The sequence below is a fragment of the Chenopodium quinoa genome, unplaced genomic scaffold (assembly GCF_001683475.1).
Source record: "Chenopodium quinoa cultivar QQ74 unplaced genomic scaffold, ASM168347v1, whole genome shotgun sequence".
NCBI lineage: Eukaryota > Viridiplantae > Streptophyta > Magnoliopsida > Caryophyllales > Amaranthaceae > Chenopodium > Chenopodium quinoa.
Window position 1 is genome coordinate 3,675,157 of NW_018743389.1, and position 22,849 is coordinate 3,698,005.

The 22,849-nt window shown below is 41.4% G+C and overlaps 1 protein-coding gene across 1 annotated transcript; it reads left to right on the top strand.

Annotated features, from left to right (window-relative positions):
- The first annotated feature begins 15,568 nt into the window (after positions 1-15,568).
- LOC110738502 (myosin heavy chain IB-like) lies at positions 15,569-16,081 on the top strand. Its single transcript, XM_021918912.1, has one exon. It carries the CDS (start codon positions 15,569-15,571, stop codon positions 16,079-16,081), a length of 513 nt encoding a protein of 170 aa, XP_021774604.1.
- Positions 16,082-22,849: the final 6,768 nt, after the last annotated feature.

Below are 22,849 nucleotides of genomic sequence, written 5' to 3' on the forward strand. Positions count from 1 at the left end.
CCACCAATCGGAATGCGCCACGTGGGCCAATCAGGTCCTGCCAAGTGTCCCCCAGATGGAACTGTCAGGGCATGCCACGTGGCACACGCTTATTCGTCCACCTTGGACCTATTATGTCATGACTCGTGGCATACTCCATGCCTAATGGAGAAACCGGCCACCCAGGCCCAACTACCGAGGGAAGCCCAATCAGCCCTAGGTTAACCTAAACCTAGGATTGGCATGTTTCCCAAGGTTATAAATACCTCCCTTAATCCTCATTAAGGGGGGATTACGAAAAAACACAGAGATTACACACAGAGTTACAGGCTGATTACGCTAAAAACTCACATTAAACACTCTCACCTAGAGAGACCCAATCACTTTAATTTCCGCATTAATTACTCCATAATCAAGTACTAACTTGACCGTTGGAGGCGGAGCTCCCACCACCAGGAGTCTCCGTTGTTTTGCAGGTACAGGCGTCCGGTTCTAGTCTCGGTATTGTAACTCTCCCGCAGGACATCAGAAAACCCCGAAACATTTGGCGCTGTCTGTGGGGAGAGTACTTCTGAGATGGCATCCAAGTCTGTACCGACTCCTGAAGAGAGGCGTCCCCTAGACGACCCTCAAGTTCAGTCGGACCACGATACTGAGAGTGAATTTGAAGTTGAAGCTCACACAGCTTCAGACGGGACCCTAAGGGCCCGACGTACCCGTCATACCGAAAGGAGGGAACGGGAACATCTTCAAACAGGAAGAGAGCCAGCAGGCGCACCGCCTGTTCGGCAGCAGCCGACTGATGGATCTGCTCCCATCACAAGGAACGAACTCATGACCTTCATGAAGGACTTCAAGGGAGAAATTCAAGAGTTGATCAACCAGAAGCCGCCTGCTCTGGTCAAGGAACAGTCGGCTAAGAAACCCTCCACTTCACTGAAGAGGAAGCCAGTTCAAGGGCGAGAGGCGACTCCTCATCCTAAATCTAGGAAGCGGGAGCCACCTGCCCTTGATTTCACAAAATTCCGTTTTCCTTACAAGAAATAGGAAACTTGTTCGTCATATTCAGGCGGACGGGTCGAAGCAAACATTCACAGACGCTCGGCTACTGCTAGAGCAGAAGAAGAGTGACCGATTGTCAGAGTCGGCCTCTACTTCAAACTTCCAAGACAGTCTGCGAAATACCTCAATGAGGCATACGCAGTCGTATCATGAGAGTCAGTCAGGCGGCACCTCCCGTCAGTCCGGCTTTCATAGCGACCAGGCGGTACCAAACTTACCGTTTGTGCCGCAACAACAGTATTTTTTGCAGCCACCTCCGTTTGGTGGACATGCAGCAAAAAAATGTCCAACCTATGGACTGGCAGCTACGGTTGCTTAGACTTGGTGAACAGCCGTCGGCCTTCTCCAAGGAAATTACTGAAGCCGCTCAGCCGGCCAAAGTGAAAAATGTATTAGTAGGCGCCTATGACGGCACTACTAACCCAGAAGACCATCTTATGGCCTTCACCAACCTGATGTACCTTCAAGGGTTGGATGATCCCACCTGGTGCAAGTGTTTCCCAGCGACTCTCAAAGGAATCGCACAACAATGGTTCGGCAACCTGCCGACTGGTTGTGTAAATAACTTCAGGACGCTTGCTTACTTATTCACCTCCAACTTCGCCATGAACATCCCTGCAAAGAAGACGACCCTTGATTTAGGAACAATTCAGCAGGGCGAGAAGGAGGGGCTTCGTTCTTACATCAGGCGTTTTAACCTGATGAGAATACAGATTCAAGGGTTACCGGATGAGGTAGCCTATACTGACATTTTCAGAGGTCTCAAGGACGGGTCGACCTTCAAATTTGACTTGGTCCGAAAGAGGGTGGCGACTCTTCAAGAGGCCTTGATTGAAGCGGAAGCCTATATACAGGCGACTGATCTTTGTAGTACGGGAAGACAAACGGACGGTAAAAGGTCCGACAAAAAAGAAGGACGACAGAAGCAGTCGTCCAACAAAGACGAGAAAAGGAAAGAGGTCTGGGCGGCTGATTCCTCTAAACAGCCGGCCCAGAAAAAGAAAAAAGAATTCAAACCATACTCCCCAAAGTATGCGTTTAACAAGGATAACCAGTTTATCCTAAAAGAAATCAAGGGACGGATCTCAATGGAGAAGCCGGTCCCCATGAAGGGTTCTGCAAACAACCGGAACCAAGATAAATTCTGTGCTTATCATGATGATGTTGGTCATCACACCAATGACTGCATCAGTCTCATGCGGTATCTGGACCGCCTGGCTGAGCAAGGTGATCTTGACACGTATGTCAAGAAATCTACGGGGAACACTTCCTCAAAAAAGCAGTCGGCCAAAAAGAAACAACAGGACGACAGCTTCGATACAGATGATGCAGTCGTCTACAGCATTGCAGGCGGCTTCTCAGGAGGCGGCCCCACTATTAGGGGCAACAAAGCCAATATCAGACGGTTAGATGTAAATTCCGTTCACCAAGAACGGCCGTCCAAATATTCATTTCCTGAGATTGTCATCACTAAAGAAGATCTAGGAGGGGTAAGAGGGCCGCATGACGACCCTATCGTTATTGAATGTAAAGTGGCCAACCAGAGAGTTGGCCGAATCCTCATAGATACCGGAAGCTCCTCAGATCTCATCAGTAGCAAATGTTTGTCGAAACTAAAATATCAGACTGATTGCATACATCCGGCCTCCCACCCTTTAGTAGGGTTTGGAGGAGGAGGAGTCCACCCACTGGGACGAGTTGATTTACCCATCCGCCTGGGCGAAAAAGGGGAAGGACGACACATGGTAGTTCGGTTCCTGGTGGTAGAAGAACTCTCGGCTTACAACATGATTCTGGGACGACTAACCCTGAATAATTCCAAGGCTGTTATAATCCCATCTCTTATGTTGCTCAAGTTTGAGAGGGATAAGGGAACAGTCGGCTCCCTAAGGGGAGATCAGAGGATGGCCCGAGAGTTCTATCTCTCGGATGTCAAGCCCACTATTATGGCCACTGGGTCAAGTGGTGAAAAACAAGACCTTGACAATGTCAAGGAGAGTGCGCCTGTTCAAGAAGCAGGCGGCAAGAAGAGAAAGGCATCCCAGACAGGGGCCGCAAGAAAAGAAAGAAAATAGCAATCATTGGCAGAGGAGCGGTCGGATGAGTTCCGCCCTCAGCCGGCTGGTGAGCATACGGACCTGATCTTAGACGACTCACGTCCTGATCGAACAGTCAAAGTTGGGACGACTGCTTTGAGAGACCTTGGTGACGACTTTCACAAACTATTGAAAGAATACAAGGACATCTTTGCATTTGAAGTCCATGAAATTCCAGGCATTAGTCCTGATCTAGCGGTACATAAACTGGTCGTGGATCCAAAAAAGAAGCCGGTACGGCAGAAGAAACGGAACCATGGCGAAGAAAGAAGTCAGGCGGCAGCCGCCGAAGTTAAAAAATTACTTGATGCAGGGTTCATTCGGCAATGTTACTTCCCAGACTGGGTTGCAAATGTGGTGCTTGTTAAAAAGCCGAATGGCACCTGGCGAATGTGTGTAGACTACACAGACTTAAACAAGGCGTGCCCCAATGACAGTTACCCTCTGCCTAAAATTGATAACCTGGTCGACTCAACAGCCGGCCATGCTTTGATGAGCTTTATGGACGCCTACTCTGGTTTCCATCAAATTCCTTTGTGGAAAAAAGATCAGGAGAAGACGACCTTCGTCACTGATCAGGGGTTATACTGTTACACGGTCATGCCGTTTGGTCTTAAGAATGCCCCGGCTACCTTCCAGCAAATGATAAACACTGTGTTCTTTGATCAGATTGGGAGAAACGTCGAGGCATACATTGATGATATGATTGTCAAGACTAAACTTCAGAAAGATCATCTGTCGGACCTCCGAGAAACTTTCGCCACACTCAGGCGGCACCATGTCATGCTCAATCCCAAGAAATGTGTATTTGGAGTTGAGTCTGGGAAATTTCTCGGATTCCTTATCAATCAGAGAGGAATAGAGGCGAACCCTGAGAAGGTGCAGGCAGTCATTGACATGCAGTCGCCTCGTACCATCCGAGAGGTTCAGAAGTTAACAGGTTGTCTGGCGGCCTTGGGAAGATTTCTAAGCCGATCAGGCGACAAATGCTTATACTTTTTCCAGGCAATTAAGAAGAAGGCAAGGTTTGAATGGGGGCCGGATGCTGAGGTCGCCTTCCAGAAATTGAAAGTTCACTTGCATTCCTTGCCGAGGCTGGTCAGCCCTTTGCCCAAAGAAGTACTCTACATGTACCTGGCCGTCTCTGATCATGCGTTAAGCGCTGTTCTCCTTGCTGAAAGAGACGGTTGTCAGCTCCCGGTCTACTTTGTCAGTCATGTACTGAAAAATGCCGAGTTGAGGTATCCCCTAGTGGAGAAATTTGGTCTTGCACTCTTCATGGCTGTTAAAAAATTGAAGCCCTACTTTTTGGCACATGCAGTCGTCGTGTATACAGACCAACCTATCAAGCGGCCACTGACCATCATGGAGTCGTCAGGCCGAATGATCAAATGGGCCATAGAAATACAGAGCCTCGAAGTTACTTTCGAGCCTAGAAAAGCAGTGAAGGGGCAAGCCTTTGCTGACTTTATTGTTGAGATGACTCGTCCTCCTGACTCTCAAGTTCCAGACCAAGTCTGGAAGGTATATGTGGACGGAAGCTCTACTTCAAATGGTTGTGGAGCAGGCGTCATATGTCAGTCGCCAGAGGGCGACAGGTACGAGTATGCTTTACGCTTCAGTTTTCAGGCCTCAAACAATGAGGCAGAATATGAAGCTTTACTAGCCGGGATCCGCATGTGCAAGGCGGCAGGGGCAAGAAAAATAGGCGCCTGTTCCGATTCACAATTGATAGTGAGTCAGTACAATGGCGAATACGAAGCAACCCATCCGGCCATGATCAAGTATTTACAGGCGGTACGACAAGCAGTCGGCTCCCTTGAGGATTTCCATCTGATCCAAGTGTCGAGATCAGAAAACAACCAGGCGGATGCACTGTCAAAATTAGCATCATCCGCCTCCTCTGATACACCTCGAACTGTTTTTTGGGAAGTAATGGAGAAGAGAAGCATCGAGGAAGACCCTATTGGAATCCTAGACAGAAGCTCAACCTGGATGGATTCAATCAGGGCATATCTGACAAACGGTACACTGCCGGATGATCATCAACAGGCGGCAGCACTGAAAAAACAAGCCACCAGTTTTGAAATAATAAAGGGAGAACTTCACAAAAAAGGGTACCTTCAACCCTTCTTAAAGTGTGTTACTCCAGAAAAGGGACGAGAGATACTAGACGATCTTCACTTTGGTTACTGTGCTTCTCATATAGGCGGTAGGACGCTTGCTCAACGAGCAAGGCGGCAGGGCTACTTTTGGCCTACTTTAGAAGCAGATGCAATGGAGATGGTGAAAAAATGTGACAAGTGCCAAAGGTTTGGCAAGCTAATTCACCGTCCGGCTACTGACCTCACTACCATTCATAGCCCACTACCGTTTGCTAAGTGGGGCATGGATATTCTGGGTCCATATACGCCTGCTACAGGCGGAAGGAGGTACATACTTGTTGCCGTCGACTACTTCACTAAATGGGTAGAGGCGGAGGCTGTAAAGGGAATCAAGACGAAGGATGTAATTTCATTCATTTGAAAAAATGTCATCACTCGGTTCGGGGTTCCCATGTCTATGGTTTTTGATAATGGTCCCCAATTTGAGACGCCTGTTCTCAAAAGCTGGTTGGGTGACCAAGGAATTGCACACTACTTTGCATCTGTCGGCCGTCCACAAGCAAACGACCAGGTAGAAGCCTTTAATAAAATCATCTCAGACGGTCTCAAGAAAAAGATTGAACGAGCAGACGGCCTATGGGCGGATGAATTACCACATGTTCTCTGGGCCATTAGGACGACTGAAAAAGGGGCGACTGGAGAAACTCCATTCCTCCTAACTTATGTTGCGGAAGCTGTTCTTCTTATAGAACACTACGAGCCGACTCTTCGAGTAATGCTATATGACGAAGAGGCAAACTGGGAAGCCATGCGCCTGGCATTAGATTCACTTCCTGAAAGGAGGGGCAATGCTGTCTTGCGCCATGAAATTTACCGCCTGAGAATGACTAGATCATACAACAAAAAAGTACACAGGCGTCCACTCAAAGTGGGGGACTTTGTACTTAGAAAAATGGAAGCAGTTGGTAGGGCTAATGAGTCTGGCAAACTAACTCCCAACTGGGAAGGACCCTACCTAATCTGTGAAGAGGTCAGGGACGGTACCTACCGTCTGGAAACACCAGACGGACGACCGTTGCCTCGAACTTGGAATGTAGACAATCTTAAGAAATATTTATTTTGAATGATGTAAATAGTCAAGGGCTACTTAATAAAAGTTTGCACTTAATGATCAATTTTGTACTAAGAGGGGCATGCCTGCTGAAAAACAGTCGGCTACTCTCCATGTTTAATTTTTATTTAAGAGGGGCATGTCGTCTGTACCTTTACAGTCGGCTACTCTCCATTGAGTATTTCACTCTATCTTCAGAGGGGCATGCCGTCTGTACCTTTACAGTCGGCTACTCTCCATTGAGTATTTTACTCACAATAGGGGCATGTCGTCTGGACATATAGTCGGCTACTCTCCATAAGAAGATGGCCGACTGGTTCCAAACACATAGCCACCCCCCTAAAACTTAGCTAAAAAGATTAGGGCCTGGCCGACCCTGTGCCTAACAGGCGGCTACCCTCCTTTTACTTAGCACCTTCGTTCACAAAGAACAAATCAAGGCCACAGGCCGAATGATCAGACCAGGCGCCAAGCCAACTGATCAAATCTTCCAAACTAATACGACCTGTCCCAACATCATAGTAGGCGTCCGGCGGCATCCCTCCGGATGAAATTCGTCGCAGAGAGCAGCTCCCTTTTGGGTGGAACATTGCTCTATAAACTAATTACACGACACCTATACGACTGCCCCCAAGGGCAACCACGTAGCCGTTTTTGAGACAAGGATAACTCTATCACTAACCAAACCAGTGGTAGCAGTTGACATCTGAGTCAGATGACCGCCTGTATTACTTGGGATAAATGCAGGGGGTACCTCTTGAGTTAATAGCCAACAAACATTGGCGAAACAAGGGATCTAGCCGGCCTCCGCCGCCTGGTACCTCTACTTCTCAAGCAAGAGTGACGGCGACTGAGTAACACCAACGTTAACTCATAGTCACTCCCTCAAACTTGGTATGGAACTTAAAAGGTTTGAGTAGACCGCCTGTTTTTTGGCAAACAGCGGCACTCAAACCCCTATTCCTACTAGGTAACCTCTTGAGTTAATAGCCAACAAACATTGGCGAATCAAAAGGTTCAGCCGGCCTCCGCCGCCTGGTACCTTTACTACTCAAGCAGGAGTGACGGCGATTGAGTAACTCCAAAGTTAACTCATAGTCACTCCCTCAAACTTAGTATGGAGCCTAAAAGGTATGAGTCGTCCGCCTGTTTTTCGCAAACAGGGGCTCTCAACCACTACTCCTGCTAGGTTAACAACTTATGAGTTAAAAGCCAACAAACATTGGCGAATAAAGGGGGACAACCGGTACCCACCGCTTGATACCTCTACTACTCAGTTCCTTGGCAACTAAGTAACAATCATGTTCACTTGGTCAGACCACTTTCCTACTTGGTTAAATTTACAAATGACAGGACCGCCTGCCTAAAAAGGATCCAGTCTTTAAAATAGTTCGAATACCGATTGGATAAATGGCCGACTGATCGTCTATCCTGGAAACAGACAACCAGTCGTCCAGGAGCATAGGCGGCGTGACTAACTATCCGTACCTGTCTGCAACTATCGGCCATGTAAAACAGTCGGTCTAGTGAACAATTGGATATTAGAATATTCAATACTTAGACAAATTTGAATCAAAACAAAAATTCATTAAAAAGAAGCCGGTCATTAAAGACCGGCAAAATATTCAGAGCCCCGGCCCCCTGGCCGGGTAATTACAAAACAAACGGCACGCAGGCCGTAGAAAGAATACATAAAGCTTAAGAAGGGGGAAGATCTTCAATATTAGCAGCTGCCGCCTGGTCAGCACTCTTCTTGCTGGACTCGGCTTCAGCTGCATCCTTTTTTGATGCATTACCCCCAAGCGGCACAAGCGCCACTACCGGCTCCTCCTCCTCCAACGCTTCCTCCAACGCCTCTTCCTCAGCAGCCGCCAGGATCTCTTGATTATATGTATCAGAACACTGGCGGTACGTTTTTTCCCATGAGGCAAAGTCGGCATTGGGGAAGAGGCGGCCCCAAGTCATGCGCTGGATTTGAGCAGAGTCTTCCATCATCTCCCGGACCAGCTCTTTCTTCTCTTGCTCGGCCTTTTCCGAGAGCTCCTGAGTAAGACTCTTCTCCTGGGTCACCAGGCGTTCCTTTACGTTGGCCAAGGATTTCTCCAAGGCTTCGTATGAGTACATCTTTAGGCGAAGAGGTTTCAGCTCGGCCTTGAGATTGGTGATGGTCGCCTCCAGCTCGCCATTCCTCTTCTGGGCCGCCTCTAACTGAGCCCGAACAGCGGCGGTAGCCTGCGCCTGATAATAAAGAATATCAATGGTCAGAACTTCATTTTGGGCAATTTGAAACATTGCCTTATCACAGTCAGAGGCGGCCATAGCTTTTGCAGCCTTTACCTCTTTGTTCTTCCGGTCAAGCGGCTTGCGAAGGCCGTTCACTCGGAGCAGGGCCTAAGTACAAAGGAACAGGCGTCAGTTTCCAAACAAAAAGAAAACAGGCGTCCTGGAATTCAAATACTAAAAAATATGCTAAGTATACCTCAGCAAGGACCCCTGCAATCCCGTCTAGGTCAAGGGTGCCGACACCCCTGACCGCCTCCCTTTCAGCTGGAGGAACTGCCCTGATCATAGACTTGGCCACCTCTACCAAGTCAGGCTCCTGAGGGCCGGCTGCATCAAGCATAAACAAACGGATTAGACCTAGTAAAAAAGGGAGCAAGTCTAAAATTTACAAGGACAACTTCATACTTCTAGGCGGCCCAGTTGGAGTTTTAGAAGAAGTGGCCGGTTGTTTCTCAGCCGCCACCTGTTTCCTGGCAGAACCAGGAGAGCTCGCAACAGTCGTCCTCCGGGCCTTGGGGTCCGGCTGTTGGGAAGATGAAGCTCTTGGAGCACCCGTCTAAAAAAGAAGAAAAAAGTCAGTATATGCATAAACACAACTCCAAAAAGAGGGTGAAAGTTTCGGAGCTCACCAAGGGTGCCCCCTTCTTGGGGGAGTCGGTTGAAGCTTGTTGCATGATGGAGGCCCGCAACATGGCCGCCGCAGTCTTGGAGGCGGTAATTTTGCTCATGGCGTCAGCTGCAAAAACAAACAGCAAAGTTAATAAAAGTCATAACAAGAAATGTTTGGAACAACAGAGTATTCGACAGGCCGACTACCTCTTGAGCACCGACTGCTAAGGCCACAGGCGGCCAAAAAGTACTCGTCGTAGAGCCATTTGAAGCTCGGGACGCAGTGCAGGGGTACTTGCTCTCGTACCCCTGAAGTAGAGTCGACCCTCGACTCTACTTTAAAGAGTCCTTTATCAAGGATCTCTTTCTTAGCCTTGGGGGAACAGGCGGCATGCTACGGCCGCCTGCAAGAAGGGGCGGATTCCTGTTCCACCTATTGAAGCGCTTGTTTAGCTCAGTGTCTGAACTCTCAATGATGAGGAAGGTGCTCCGCCAGTCCTTCCACTTGTTTGCTTTACCTCTCGTCATGAGGTAGCCCCTGTGGCTTGTCAATTGATACCAGCCGGTACCGCCTGCCCTAGGGGTCCGGCTGAGATAGTTCATATGGGCGAAAGCCTCGAAGCTCGGCTCCACCCCGTGCAGTTCGCACCCGGCCACATAGCCGAGTACGTTGACCCAGGAGTTTGGGGCTAACTGCCATAACCCCAACTCATACCCATCCAAGATCCGCTGAACAACCGGATGTAATGGGAAGCGCAGCCCAGCCTTGATGGCCGCCTCGTAGCAGCCAAAGCAGGCGCTATCATAACTGGTACCAGCCGGCCAGACGACTGTGTCTTCTGGATCCGGCACGAACACTAAAAAGTCGGGGCCCATTTTGTGGTTTGCGATAAAGTTCTCCACTTTCTCTTGCATGACTGTGATCCGGCCCCGAGGTACCGTGCAGTAGTAGGGGGTATTTTGCTCTCGGTAAGAGGCGGATGGCTCCGCCAAATTGTCCCCCTTCTCAACTGCGTGAGAAAGCCTCGCCTCTTGCAGGCGGCTGTTTTTCTCTTCTGTGTCCAGAGAAGCATGGCCAGAAGAGCTAGACTCGGAATCGCCCTCTGACGAGTCCGAAGAGGACGACTCCTCCCCTCTCCCGGAGGGGCCCGCCTCCTCTCTTTGAAAAGGAGCAGAATTGTTAACTGTTAAATGGGAAGGGGTCACTATGACTTCTCCCTCAGAATTGCCGGCTTTCAGGCCGCCTTGTTTCACTTCCACATCTGGCGCCTGGTTAGATGTTTCACTAATCGGCACCCTGTGGGAGGAGCCGTCTGAATTTGAGATCCTAGCAGTCTTTTTTGTTCTGGCCATCCTGCTCTGCATAGACACAAATACAGTCGGACTTTGTATAAAGGGCAAAGATAGGTCCAGAAAAGGGCAGGCGGCACTCCTAGTCCTAGATTCAGCCGTCCCCGGTGACCGGCTGATCACTAACCTAGGTCGTGTCGTGTGCTTCCGTGGTGCCATTTCAAAAAAGTAAAAAATAAAATTAAGAGTAAGAGAACCGACAGTTACCTGAACGAGTGACGGTTGATGAAGTTCTGAAAATCCTGTGCAGTCGGCTTGTCAGAACAGGCGGTAGGCAGAAAAGGTCCAAAATGTCAGAGCAAGTTCAGGGGTCCGAATGTTCTCTCACAAAGTTCTCAAGTGTGAAAATGACTCAAGACTACTCTCCCTTATATAGGCGAAGTGAGAAGGCGAAGGGTCACTTTCAGAATTCAAAAAATTTGGGCGGGAAAATCTCTCGGCCTTTCGCCGACTGACACCTGTAGCAGGCCGTCGCCTGTTACAGTGCGACACCTGTCACAGGTAACACGTGACCAATCACGTGCCACCTGTGAGGGGCAAATGATTACGGGATTTTGCTCCCACCAATCGGAATGCGCCACGTGGGCCAATCAGGTCCTGCCAAGTGTCCCCCAGATGGAACTGTCAGGGCATGCCACGTGGCACACGCTTATTCGTCCACCTTGGACCTATTATGTCATGACACGTGGCATACTCCATGCCTAATGGAGAAACCGGCCACCCAGGCCCAACTACCGAGGGAAGCCCAATCAGCCCTAGGTTAACCTAAACCTAGGATTGGCACGTTTCCCAAGGTTATAAATACCTCCCTTAATCCTCATTAAGGGGGGATTACGAAAAAACACAGAGATTACACACAGAGTTACAGGCTGATTACGCTAAAAACTCACATTAAACACTCTCACCTAGAGAGACCCAATCACTTTAATTTCCGCATTAATTACTCCTTAATCAAGTACTAACTTGACCGTTGGAGGCGGAGCTCCCACCACCAGGATTCTCTGTTGTTTTGCAGGTACAGGCGTCCGGTTCCAGTCTCGGTATTGTAACTCTCCCGCAGGACATCAGAAAACCCCGAAACAATATATATATATATGTATATATATATTTTTTTTTTGACCAAAAAATATAAGTGTAACAGTTTAAAAAATACAGCCATTTATAACTAATACTAAAGTAATTACCACTGACATCACCATTGCCATGTGTTGACTTCTTATTAAAAAAATTCCCACCAAAAGTTATAAATGATATTAAAAAAATTCCCACCAAAAGATAAATCTAATATTTGAAAAAGGTAAATTAGTTATACATTTCTCACAAACTTTTTACTGACTAAACAATTTCTTATGGAGGTAAAAATAAAAAAAAAAATAAAAAAATGGTGATTGGTCTCTTTTGTTTTCCTTCTTTCCTTGGTTGCTCCTATATAGATTTTTTTTTTCCTTATAGTTTATTAGTGAGTTTATGAGTTTGAATTTTGAACTCTATTGATTCTTCAAACTTTTTATGATGAAAAAAAACCACTAATTGATATGATGCTAACATTTCATATATATATATATGTATATATATATATATGTATATGTATATTAATTATGAAGTTAACTAGAATATTTAACTTCATATTTTTTAAATTTAGCTCAATTTATCTAATAAGATAATAATTATTTATTATGTTTTTTCTTAAATTATTTATGTTACGCACATAAAAGCAAAATTTTTATTGCTAAAACTGTGCATCGCACGTAATTAACCTATTATTTAATAAGTGTAACACTTTTAAAAAAAAAACAAAGAGAGGATCAATAGAATAAAATTTTAACTGTAAAAATCAATAAGTTTAATTTATTAAAGAACACATACTCCCTTCGTGTTTTTATTAAGTGTTACACTTACCAAATGCGGCCGTGTTTTAATAAGTGTTACACTTCTTGTTTTGGCAAAAATTTATATTTTAAAAGTATATATCTCTCCTCTCATGGTCTCGACCTAAACCCACAACTGTTTTTTTTTTTTAATTTCTTTCCTCTCACATTCATTTCTTTTCCATAAATTATTAACCCTACTATCTTTATTTTACAATTTTATAATACTCCAACTATCCCACTTATCTCTTATTTTATTTAAGTTAATTAAATTGCCTAAATTTTATAATACTCCAACTATCCTACTTATCTCTTATTTTATTTAAGTCAATTAAATTGCCTAAAACTATATATGTTGTCAAAGTGTAAAACTTATTAAAACACGGAGGGGGTATAATAATGACTATAATACCCCGTAATTTGATAATTTTTTTAAGTATTTTATTTAATAATTATTTCATAAAATGGTAGTATAGTAAATTAACTCTTTTTTTTTTTGGCAAGGTATAGTAAATTAACTTCTTTATTTGAATATGGCGCCAAACGATTTTTCGAATCAAGATGCCGTTGAGTATTTAATTTCAAAAATTATCTAAATTAAACTATACTTTTTGTATTTATTAACTTTTTCTGAACCAATTGTATTTTATTAACTAGTTAAAGATTCCGTCAAATAATAAAAATAAAATAATTAAAGATAGATTTTTATTAATTTTTTAATTATTAAAAAATTATTTATTTTTCACATTTTTAAATGCTGGCCGAAAATTTAGGGAAAAAACTATTATCTTATTTATTTTTTCATCATACCTAACTTCTAAGATTCCCATGAACCACCTAAATTCTACCCTGGATACTCCACATAATTATATTCCAATCAAACTCTTAGAAAAGATGTTTTTAAAGGTAATATAAAAAAAATTGAAGGTGATAATTCCTAAAATGATAACTATAGTAGATGCTTAATTTCAAATATCCATATTTATATCTCTTGTATGATAGTAAAAAGTATAGAAGATTATTATAATAAAAACATATATAAAGACTAATTCAAGAATATATATTACGGAGTACATGAAACTTATGTTTTTATATATAGGTAAACAAGTTCAGTTTAAGAAAAATAATTCAATAAAAAAATCAATCAGTGTATTTAAGTGTGCAGCTAACCCCTATAACACTGACTAACCACTGACCGAGTAGTTCAATAAAATAATTTCAATTTAACAAAAAATGAATTGGACAGAACAAGGCCTTAGTCTATTTTTTTTTTTTTTTTTTTTTTTTTTTTTTTTTTTTTTTTTTTTTTTTTGTAGGGAACAAGGCCTTAGTCTATAATAAAACAAACATTAAGATAATGTCAAACTTATATTATAAGAAAAAATGAATATATAAATTTTGTTGATGTTAATACTCAGTAGCTTTTCTCTCCTAGCTTCTCTCTCTTTAGGGTTTTAATTTTCTTGACCGTTTAGGCCGGAAATAGTCTAATTTATTCAGAAATTTGACTATTTCTTATCATTTTTCTTGATTTAATTTGCTTATTTGTTATTGGTTATTTGCTTTGTTTTGATTTGTTTTGTTCTCGCCATTTGTGAGAGTCTGTCCCAATTTTTTTGGGTTTTTTCCAATTTTTTGGGATTTTGATTCTCATCTATGGATGAAAATATTATTTTTAGGGTTTTAATAATAATTGAAAAGGTGATTTGGATTCATATGGGTTTAGGGTTCGTCATCAAATCTACGATCAAAACATCAGCGTAGATTGTAAAGGTCGCTACTTGGAAAGATGCAACTGCTCGCGTCAAGTTTGAAGCGGTGGAGTGTGAGCTATGCCCGATATGCAAAATAGTTATGATTTTGATTGTAAAAGTTATGTTATTTTCTCTACATCTGTGGTTTATTTACAAATCTGTATTATTATTGTAAATACCGTATGGCTATTTATTAATGATAATATTCTTTTCCTGTCAAAAAAAATAAAAATAAAAAATAAATATATAAATGTGTGAAAAGATTAATATAATATCCAATTTATCATACCGGACTAGGTTAGAAATTAATAATATTAGACAAGAACACTTTTATTTTATATGAAGAGAGCAAGCCATATATAAGGCGTATTGTGTATAAAATAACCACTTAAGGTACACTAACCATAATTACTCCATCTATATTTCTAGGGGAAAAAGGTGATGGCTCCATTTTCGCTTCAAATTTACTTTATATAGAGTAGATTTGTTAAGCGGGAATGTGGTTTAACTTACTAAAACTTATTTAAACTTAACTTATAAACTCAATTAAATTTATTGAAATTGATTTTGGATATGTTTGGGAGTTAATAGTACCTTATTTATTAATTAAAGCTAATTACATTAGTCTAAATTTGAGAGTATAACTTTAATCATCTCATAAATCATGGTATAGTATAAATAAAGTCTCTTAATGGTCATTATATTCATGAAAAGTTATGTTAAATGTAAATACTACCTCCATTTCATAATTAAAAAATAATAATTTAGAAAGTCAAAATATATGTTTTAAGTTTGTTTGTAGTGGTATTAGCAATGCCGAGAAAAATCATTTCGAGGTTAAAGAATAAATGAAACTTAATTAATCTGTAAACAAAACAATACTAATAAGAAATAACATCATACTAAAAGAAACAAAAAAATCATCATAATGCTAATAAATAGCTCTTAATAATAAACAAGCAACCTTAAGAACTACTACTAAGGACGACATGCCTCAAAGAGGTACGTAACTATTTCAAACTTACTAATTAATAGTACTACGAGTCGTAGTATTAACACCAACTTATTCAAATCTCACTAATAAATCTAAATTAATTAAATACTAATCATTACTTAATGACCATGAGTTGAACGAGTAGCACTAGTGCACTCAGCATTAACTAGAGCCTGAACAAGTGAATCCTGGATTTTCTCAAGCCCTGAGCAAAATTGAGCATTGAAAGAAATCTTGTTTTTCTTAAAAAGTTCTTGTAGATTCTTCAAGGAAACCGCCTCGGTCGCATCATCCGTAGAGGTTGGTGGGAATGAAGGGAAGCCGGGACTAGAACTTGGTGCACCGGGCCATGGGAAGATGGGGAATTTAGGGTGTGGGAATGGAAATGATGGGAAGCCGGGACCAAAGCTTGGTGCACTGGGAAATGGGAACTTAAACCCGGGGCCGGGGTGTGGGAATGGAAACGAAGGGAGAGGACCAGAGCTTGGTGCACCAGGAAATGGGAACTTAAACCCGGGGCCGGGGTGTGGGAATGGAAACGAAGGGAGAGGACCAGAGCTTGGTGCACCAGGAAATGGGAACTTAAACCCGGGGCCAGGGTGTGGGAATGGAAATGAAGGGAGGCCAGGACCGGAGCTTGGTGCACCAGGAAATGGGAACTTAAACCCGGGGCCAGGGTGTGGGAATGGAAATGAAGGGAATCCAGGACCAGCGCTTGGTGCACCAGGGGATGGGAACTTAAACCCGGGGCCAGGGTGTGGGAGTGCAGGGAACCCAGGACTAGAACTTGGTGCACCAGGAATTGGGAACTTAAACCCAGGGAAACCAAACCGAGGCCAGCCGAACCCCCATTCAGGATTTGCAGCTTGAGTCTGCTTTTGTTCAAGGGCAAATGCAGACTATGCAACCAAAAGAGTTAGGAGAAATGCAAGGATTATCTTCATTCTTTTTGGTTTGTGAACGAGGGTTTTTTTTTTTTTTCTATTTTTTCCTCTTTTGCGTGGATGTGTTGTGTGATATTTGGAAGGAAGCTTAAGGGGTATTTATAGAGTGAATGAGTGTGATTAAAATAAAGATTAAGTCTTTAAGATTAATATTTAAATAATTGATATAGCTTTATCTTTTAGTTAGTTCGTTGTGAAAAATGAGAATGATAGAATGTATTTTGCAGTATATATGATTTACATTTATGGCTTTTAAGCTAGAAAGAATAACCGGATTACATATAAAGTATGGTTTGTATGCACATGAGGTTTATCATTTTATTTGTTGCTTAGTAAATTCAGCTCCGATCCTAAGTAAAATTAGGCAGAATCTCAAAGTGATGATTACCAAAAAGAAAAAAAAATAAAAAATTTATTATATATATATATATATATATATATATATATATATATATATATATATATATATATTTTAACAATATTAAAAACTTAATTTAAGATCATTTAAACAACACATTTTTTTTAATTGGTGTATATAAACATGGTGTAGAACCTAGCCAAGCTCGTGACCGTGTGTTGATTTTTTATTTTTATTTTTTATTTTTATATGCTATGTATACGGAGTAGATTTTGGAGATAGTTATTTGTACCTTTAACCCTCTTTTCTTTTTAATATCCGCAAGACTAGACTAATAAATATTAACAATATATAAGTATATAGTCTAACAAAAGTTTTTGAGTGCTCCGGATGTACAGTAAATTAGAAATTCTCACACGTGCCATTAATAAACTCATTATCCCCAATACTTTGTATTATTCTCTCTCCTCTCTCTTCAAACAAACTACCAAATTTAAGACCAAATTAACCTCAAATCACAAGAAGATTGTTGTTGGGATGATCTCTCATAGAGTTTTGCTTCCTCTGATATATATTTCTCAGGCTGCAATTGATCTTTTATTGATCAAATTTCGAACCCTAACGAACATTCTTAAATTGTGATATTTCGCTCTCAATTTTTTTCCGATTCAGGTTTCTAATTGATATTACGGACAAATTTCTGAGCCTTCAATAGACCTAACTTTGGATTTACAGAACGAGTGAAGTATAAGTCAAAAAATTCAGGTATATTTTCCATTTTAAAATCAAATTTTCATTTTTATATACAGAATTATAAAGATAGTTAGCTTTCTCTTCATTTCCAATTACCTGCTATTTAAATCAAGTAATCAACAACAAAGCTTTTATGTTGTACCACAACTATATAATCATTAATAGATTTACAATATAAGCTTATTGATCGCCGGATAATAGGTCGTGTCTACTATCCTAAATCAAATTAACAATTTATATTCCTAATCTTACTCTATCAAGTTTACATAAGATAGTGGCAAGCTAGGGTCGAACCACAAGGACTAAGTGCATTAATTTAAGCTAATTAAACTAGTAGAAAGGTTGTGAGAGAGAGAGAAACAACTAAAACACTACTTAAAGCAATTAAAAAGATACTAGGGAAAGGGTAATCCAATTACACTAATGAATTCAATAACAAATTGCAATTAGATGATCATGATCTCAATTAGGAACGATCAACACATTCAACTCACTCCCGCGCAATTAAGCATGCTAATTATCCTACTAAGCTAATTCACTCCAATGCAACTAGCCTAGCATAAGCATGGAAGAATCTAGACTCTCAATCAACTCACTTCCGCACAATTGATTGAAAGCACAATTAAAAACCTAGAATCAATTAGCTAAAAAGATTCTAATCAATGTAAGCATCATCCACACACAATAATCAAGAATCAATTGCATACTAATCACAATCAATCACTCAATTCGTCAACACAACCTTCATCCATTTCCCTAAAACAAAATCTAAGCAAACATAATGAAGGAAAACAAGGAAAAACTAGAATTAAAGCAAGAATCAAATAAGTAAACTAATTATCTACTCTTATAAACAAAGAATTAAGAAAAAACAAGAATTAAACAAAGCAATAAAGGTGAGAGAAAGTTAGAAAAGCTCATTGAATAGATGAGAAGAGAATCCACAAAATTGCTTCTTCAAGCTCTCAAATCTCCATTGAAATCCCAAACTTTCTCTCTCTAAAACTACTCCTAAACTAGAGAAAGAACCTCCTAATCTAAGCCTAATCCTCATTAGAGGAGAGAGAAAAAAATGTATAAACTTTTTCTTCAAGAACCCAAAAGAAAAGAAAGAAGGAAATCCGAAAATTAAGATCGAAAAACACCTAGAAAGCCGCGCCCGCAGTGGCAGCTTCTCTAAGGCATCTCCAGGAACTTGCAAAGGCTAGAAAAAGGGAGCAGCCGCGCTTGCGGTGGCCTAGGCAGCTTGCTGCCGCTGGCCGTGCTGCTCCTTGCTACCGCGGTCTGATGCTCCTTACTGCTTGCTGCCTTCTTTTGGCGCTTTAGAAAATAGCATAAAGGTTCTTGTGCTTGTATTTTAACCTCTCTTTGCTTCAAAGCTTCTTCTAGTGAAATTTCCAACCTTCTCTCGGGTCATAAAATGTCGAAGAAAGCGCCAAGTGAAAGGAATGGTGTCCTTCCAACAAGTGTATTATTCCGATAGAGGGCTCAGAATTATTAGAAAGCTAATTCTTCAGTGAGGTAGTGATCGCATGCCTAGGTGGAGGCCGCTTCCAATCATTAATATTAATGTGTAATTAATATTACGACGTAATCTTGACAGAATCCTTCGGGTCGCACCCCAATCGAATAACCGATCCGAGACGACGAATCAATCCGAAGGATTAGATGAGTCATTAGAGTATTACAAACAAAGACGTCGGATATCGAGCTTAGAGCATCGAAACCGAGCGTCATAAGTTGAGTCGAATTCGGAATTCGACGAGACGTGGAATCAAGCAAGCGACAAGTACGAGCCAGGCCGTAGCATCGCATTTGCCTAGCCATGCGAGTGCTAGGCTAGGCGAGGTCCCAAACCGCATGAGTTCTAGCGTGCCAAGCATTGCCCAGCACTCACACATCGCACAACCCGAGCATCGCAAGTTGCGTGCCATACGTGTGTATGCTGTGGCTATGCGTGGATGGCTGTGCGTGCTTGCTAGCATGGCAGCACCAGCCTCAGCATCGCAAGGCCAGCAGCGTGCAAGTGATTGTGCTTTTAAGCAAATATATTTGTGCTTTTAATCAATCATAGCAAATATGTATTGTATATAAGTTTGTGAATAAAAGCAAATGTAAAGTTGAAAAAGCTGTCCATAGTCAAAAGAGGCGAGGACAAAGCAATAAAAAAAAATGTAAAGCACAAATATATTTTGATGTAGTTATGATTTCCCTAGTTTAGGGCATTGAGGACAATGCTCCATTTAAGTTTGGGGGAAGCGTGCCTACGCTTTTTGTATATATGTTAGTAATTTTCTTTGAATAAGCTTGGGGGTGTTGATATTTTTGTTTGATTTTTGGTGATAATTTGGTTATGGTATTGAGAATTGGCCATTATTATGCTTCACAATTAGGTATACCACCAATTTTCAAATTTTTAGCCTACCTTTCCCCTTTTTGCCCATACGTTACAACACTTCAAAGACCTTTTGACCTTTGAGTCACAAGTCGGTGGAGGGAGATGTGAGTCAAGCTTATGGAGCGGTTTGCATAGTCAAGATGTCGAGTAGCCCTAAAATCTCTTCTTTTCCGGTTCCCTAGTGGAATCATTGAGATGCTCACTAGAGGTGAATTTGAAACTAGTAGGGAGAACGCTGTAAGATCATTTGGGATGAAGGTGAATTGTGTCATATTAGTTTTGTATGCTTAGCATTTCTTATGTTTCAATCAACCTTGGATATTTTGATGTGTGCACTCCTCTATTGTTTAGAAAGACTCGTATTCATTTGTGCTTGTTCATTTGCAAAAGTCCATTCATGAACATTTGTTTTCCTTCCTTTTCTTTTGATTTCCTTTTTATGCATTGCCTTGTTTTGCTTGGTTTTTTTCAAGAGTTGTGGGTTAAACTCTTAGGAAACCCTCACGAGAGCACACTCGTCCTCTAGAGTGATCTAGGGGTTTAAAGGGCTTGTTTTTAGTTGCTAAAATTGACCGTGATTCCTACGAAAGTGAGTTAGTGTACATTCTCATCTCCTTTAGTGTTCTAGTCTTTCTTGAATAAATACTTCTCCTTTTCTCTTTTGGTTTTGTCTTGCTCGAGGACGAGTAAGAGTTAAGCTTGGGGGAATTTGATAAGTATCATTTATAACACATTTTAGGGCGTTTTTCTCCCTTAGTTTTAGGTTTATTGGTGTTTCTTTGTTATTTCTATTCCTTTTAGTCTTGTTTCATTTATATTTGTCTTAGCTTATGGTTTTAGGCCTTAGTTGTGAATAATATGCTTTTTGCTCGGTTTCTAGCTTGATTTGTGTGGTTTTTCTATGTGTTCTTTCACTCTTTTCTCTCTTGGTCTATTTGCGTAGGTGCTTGACGCTTTATTCGATGCTTATGACCCGAGAAAAAGGCAAGAAAGTACAATAGAAGAAGCTTGAAGCTAAGAAGATTGAGGCAAGAAAGCTTGAAGCTCGTAGAAGGCCTTAAACCAAGTCTTGTGCACTCTTTCAGCCATAAATTTTGATCTACACATTGGATTGAGGTGATTAAAATTGTGTTGGAAACTAGACTTCAAGAGCTTTCCAGCGGTAGGTCGCGCGCCCCAAGAGGCCTCCTAGAATAGAAGATATGGTCGTTTGAATCTGCAAAACTTTACCAGGCTGCGCAGCCACCGCGGGCGCGGCTAATGATGCCGCGGGCGCGGCCCTCTGTTCTTCCCAGCTGTTGCAGCTTTCTGGAGATGCCTCGGAGAAGCCTTGCTGCGGGCGCGGCCATGCCCGCCATGGGCGCGGGTTTCTGGGTCTTTTTCGAGCTTAATTTCCGAATTTCTTTCTTTCTCTTCTTAATATAAATAGAGGTCTTCTTAGACTTCCTTAAGAAAAGTTTTTACAATTTCTTAGGATTTTCTCTCTCTAGTTTAGGAGTAGTTTTAGAGAGAGAAAGCTTGGATTTCAATGGAGATTTGAGAGCTTGAAGAAGCAATTTTGTGGATTCTCTTCTCAATTATTCAATGAGCTTCTCTAACTTTCTCTCACCTTTATTGCTTTGTTTAATCTTGTTTTGTTTAATTTATTGTTGATTAGAGTAGTTAATTAGTTTGCTTGTTTGATTCTTGCTTTAATTCTAGTTTTATCTTGTTTTCCATGTCTTTCTTCATTATGTTTGCTTAGTTTTTGTTCTATGGAAATGGATGAAGGTTATGTTGATGAATTGAGTGATTGGTTGTGATTAGTATGCATTTGATTCTTGATTATTGTGTTTGGATGATGCTTCCATTGACTAGAATTTTTTTTAGCTAATTAATTGTAGGGTCTTCATCGTGCTTTCAATTAATTGGGCGAAAGTGAGTTGATTGAGAGTCAAGATTCTTCCATACCTTTGCTAGGCTAGTTGCGCGGGAGTGAATTTTCTTAGTAGGATAATAAGCATGCTTAATCGCGCGGGAGTGAGTTGAGTGTGTTAATCGTTCCTAATTGAGATCATGATCATCTAATTGCAACTTGTTATTGAATTTATTAATGTAATTGAATTCCCCTTTCCCTAGTATCTTGTTAATTGCTTTAAGTAGTGTTTTAGTTGTCTCTCTCTCTATCTCACAACCTTCCTACTAATTTAATTAGCTCAAATTAATACAATTAGTCCTTGTGGCTTGACCCTAGCTTGCCACTATCTAGTGTGAACTTGATAGATTCAGGGTAGGAATATAAATTGTAAATTTGATTTAGGATAGTAGACCAACGACCTATTATCCGCCGATCACCTCGCTAGCACGAGCATCGCAGCACTCTCGCACAACAGCATGCATCGCACCAGCAACCCGCATTGCGTGCGGGGCCTGCTTGCTGCACGCATGCGTGTGCGAGCTGGCTGGGCAGCCAAGCCTTGATGCTAGGCACAAGCTGGGCAGCCTTGACAGCCAAGGCAGGCTGCCAGCCAGTCGTGTGTGTGTGGTCAGCCTGGTCAAAAGAGGGGACTAGTCTTATGGCCTTGCTTGGGGAGCAAGGGGATTTTATCAGTTATTGTTTGGATGATATGATTAATTATCCGGATGATATCTTTAATTTTTAAGTTGGATAATATCATTTATTGTTTGGATGATATCTTTAATTTCTAAGTTGAATGATATCATTCAACGTTTGGATGATATCTTTAATTTCTTGGTTGGATGATATCATTTATTGTTTGGATAATGTGATTAATTGTTTGGATGATATCATCTATAAGTTGGATGATATCCTCTATACCTTGATGTGATATCATGTATATCAGCCAACAAAATACAAATATCAGCCAATAAAAGGAACATATCAGCCAACTGAAGTTTGATATCAACTCACATTATGAACATATCAGACATTAATAAAAATATATCAGCAAACAAAAGTAACATTATATCAGCCAACGAATGAAACATATCAGCCAACGAATGAAACATATCAGCCAACAGAAGGAACATATCAACAAATAAAAGCAACATATAAGCCAACAAAATAAACATATCAGCCAACAAAATGAAATATATATAAGCCAAAAAAATAAACAAATCAACAAACAAAATAAAGATATCAACCAACTAAAGAAACTTACCAATCAACTGATGCTTGATAGCAG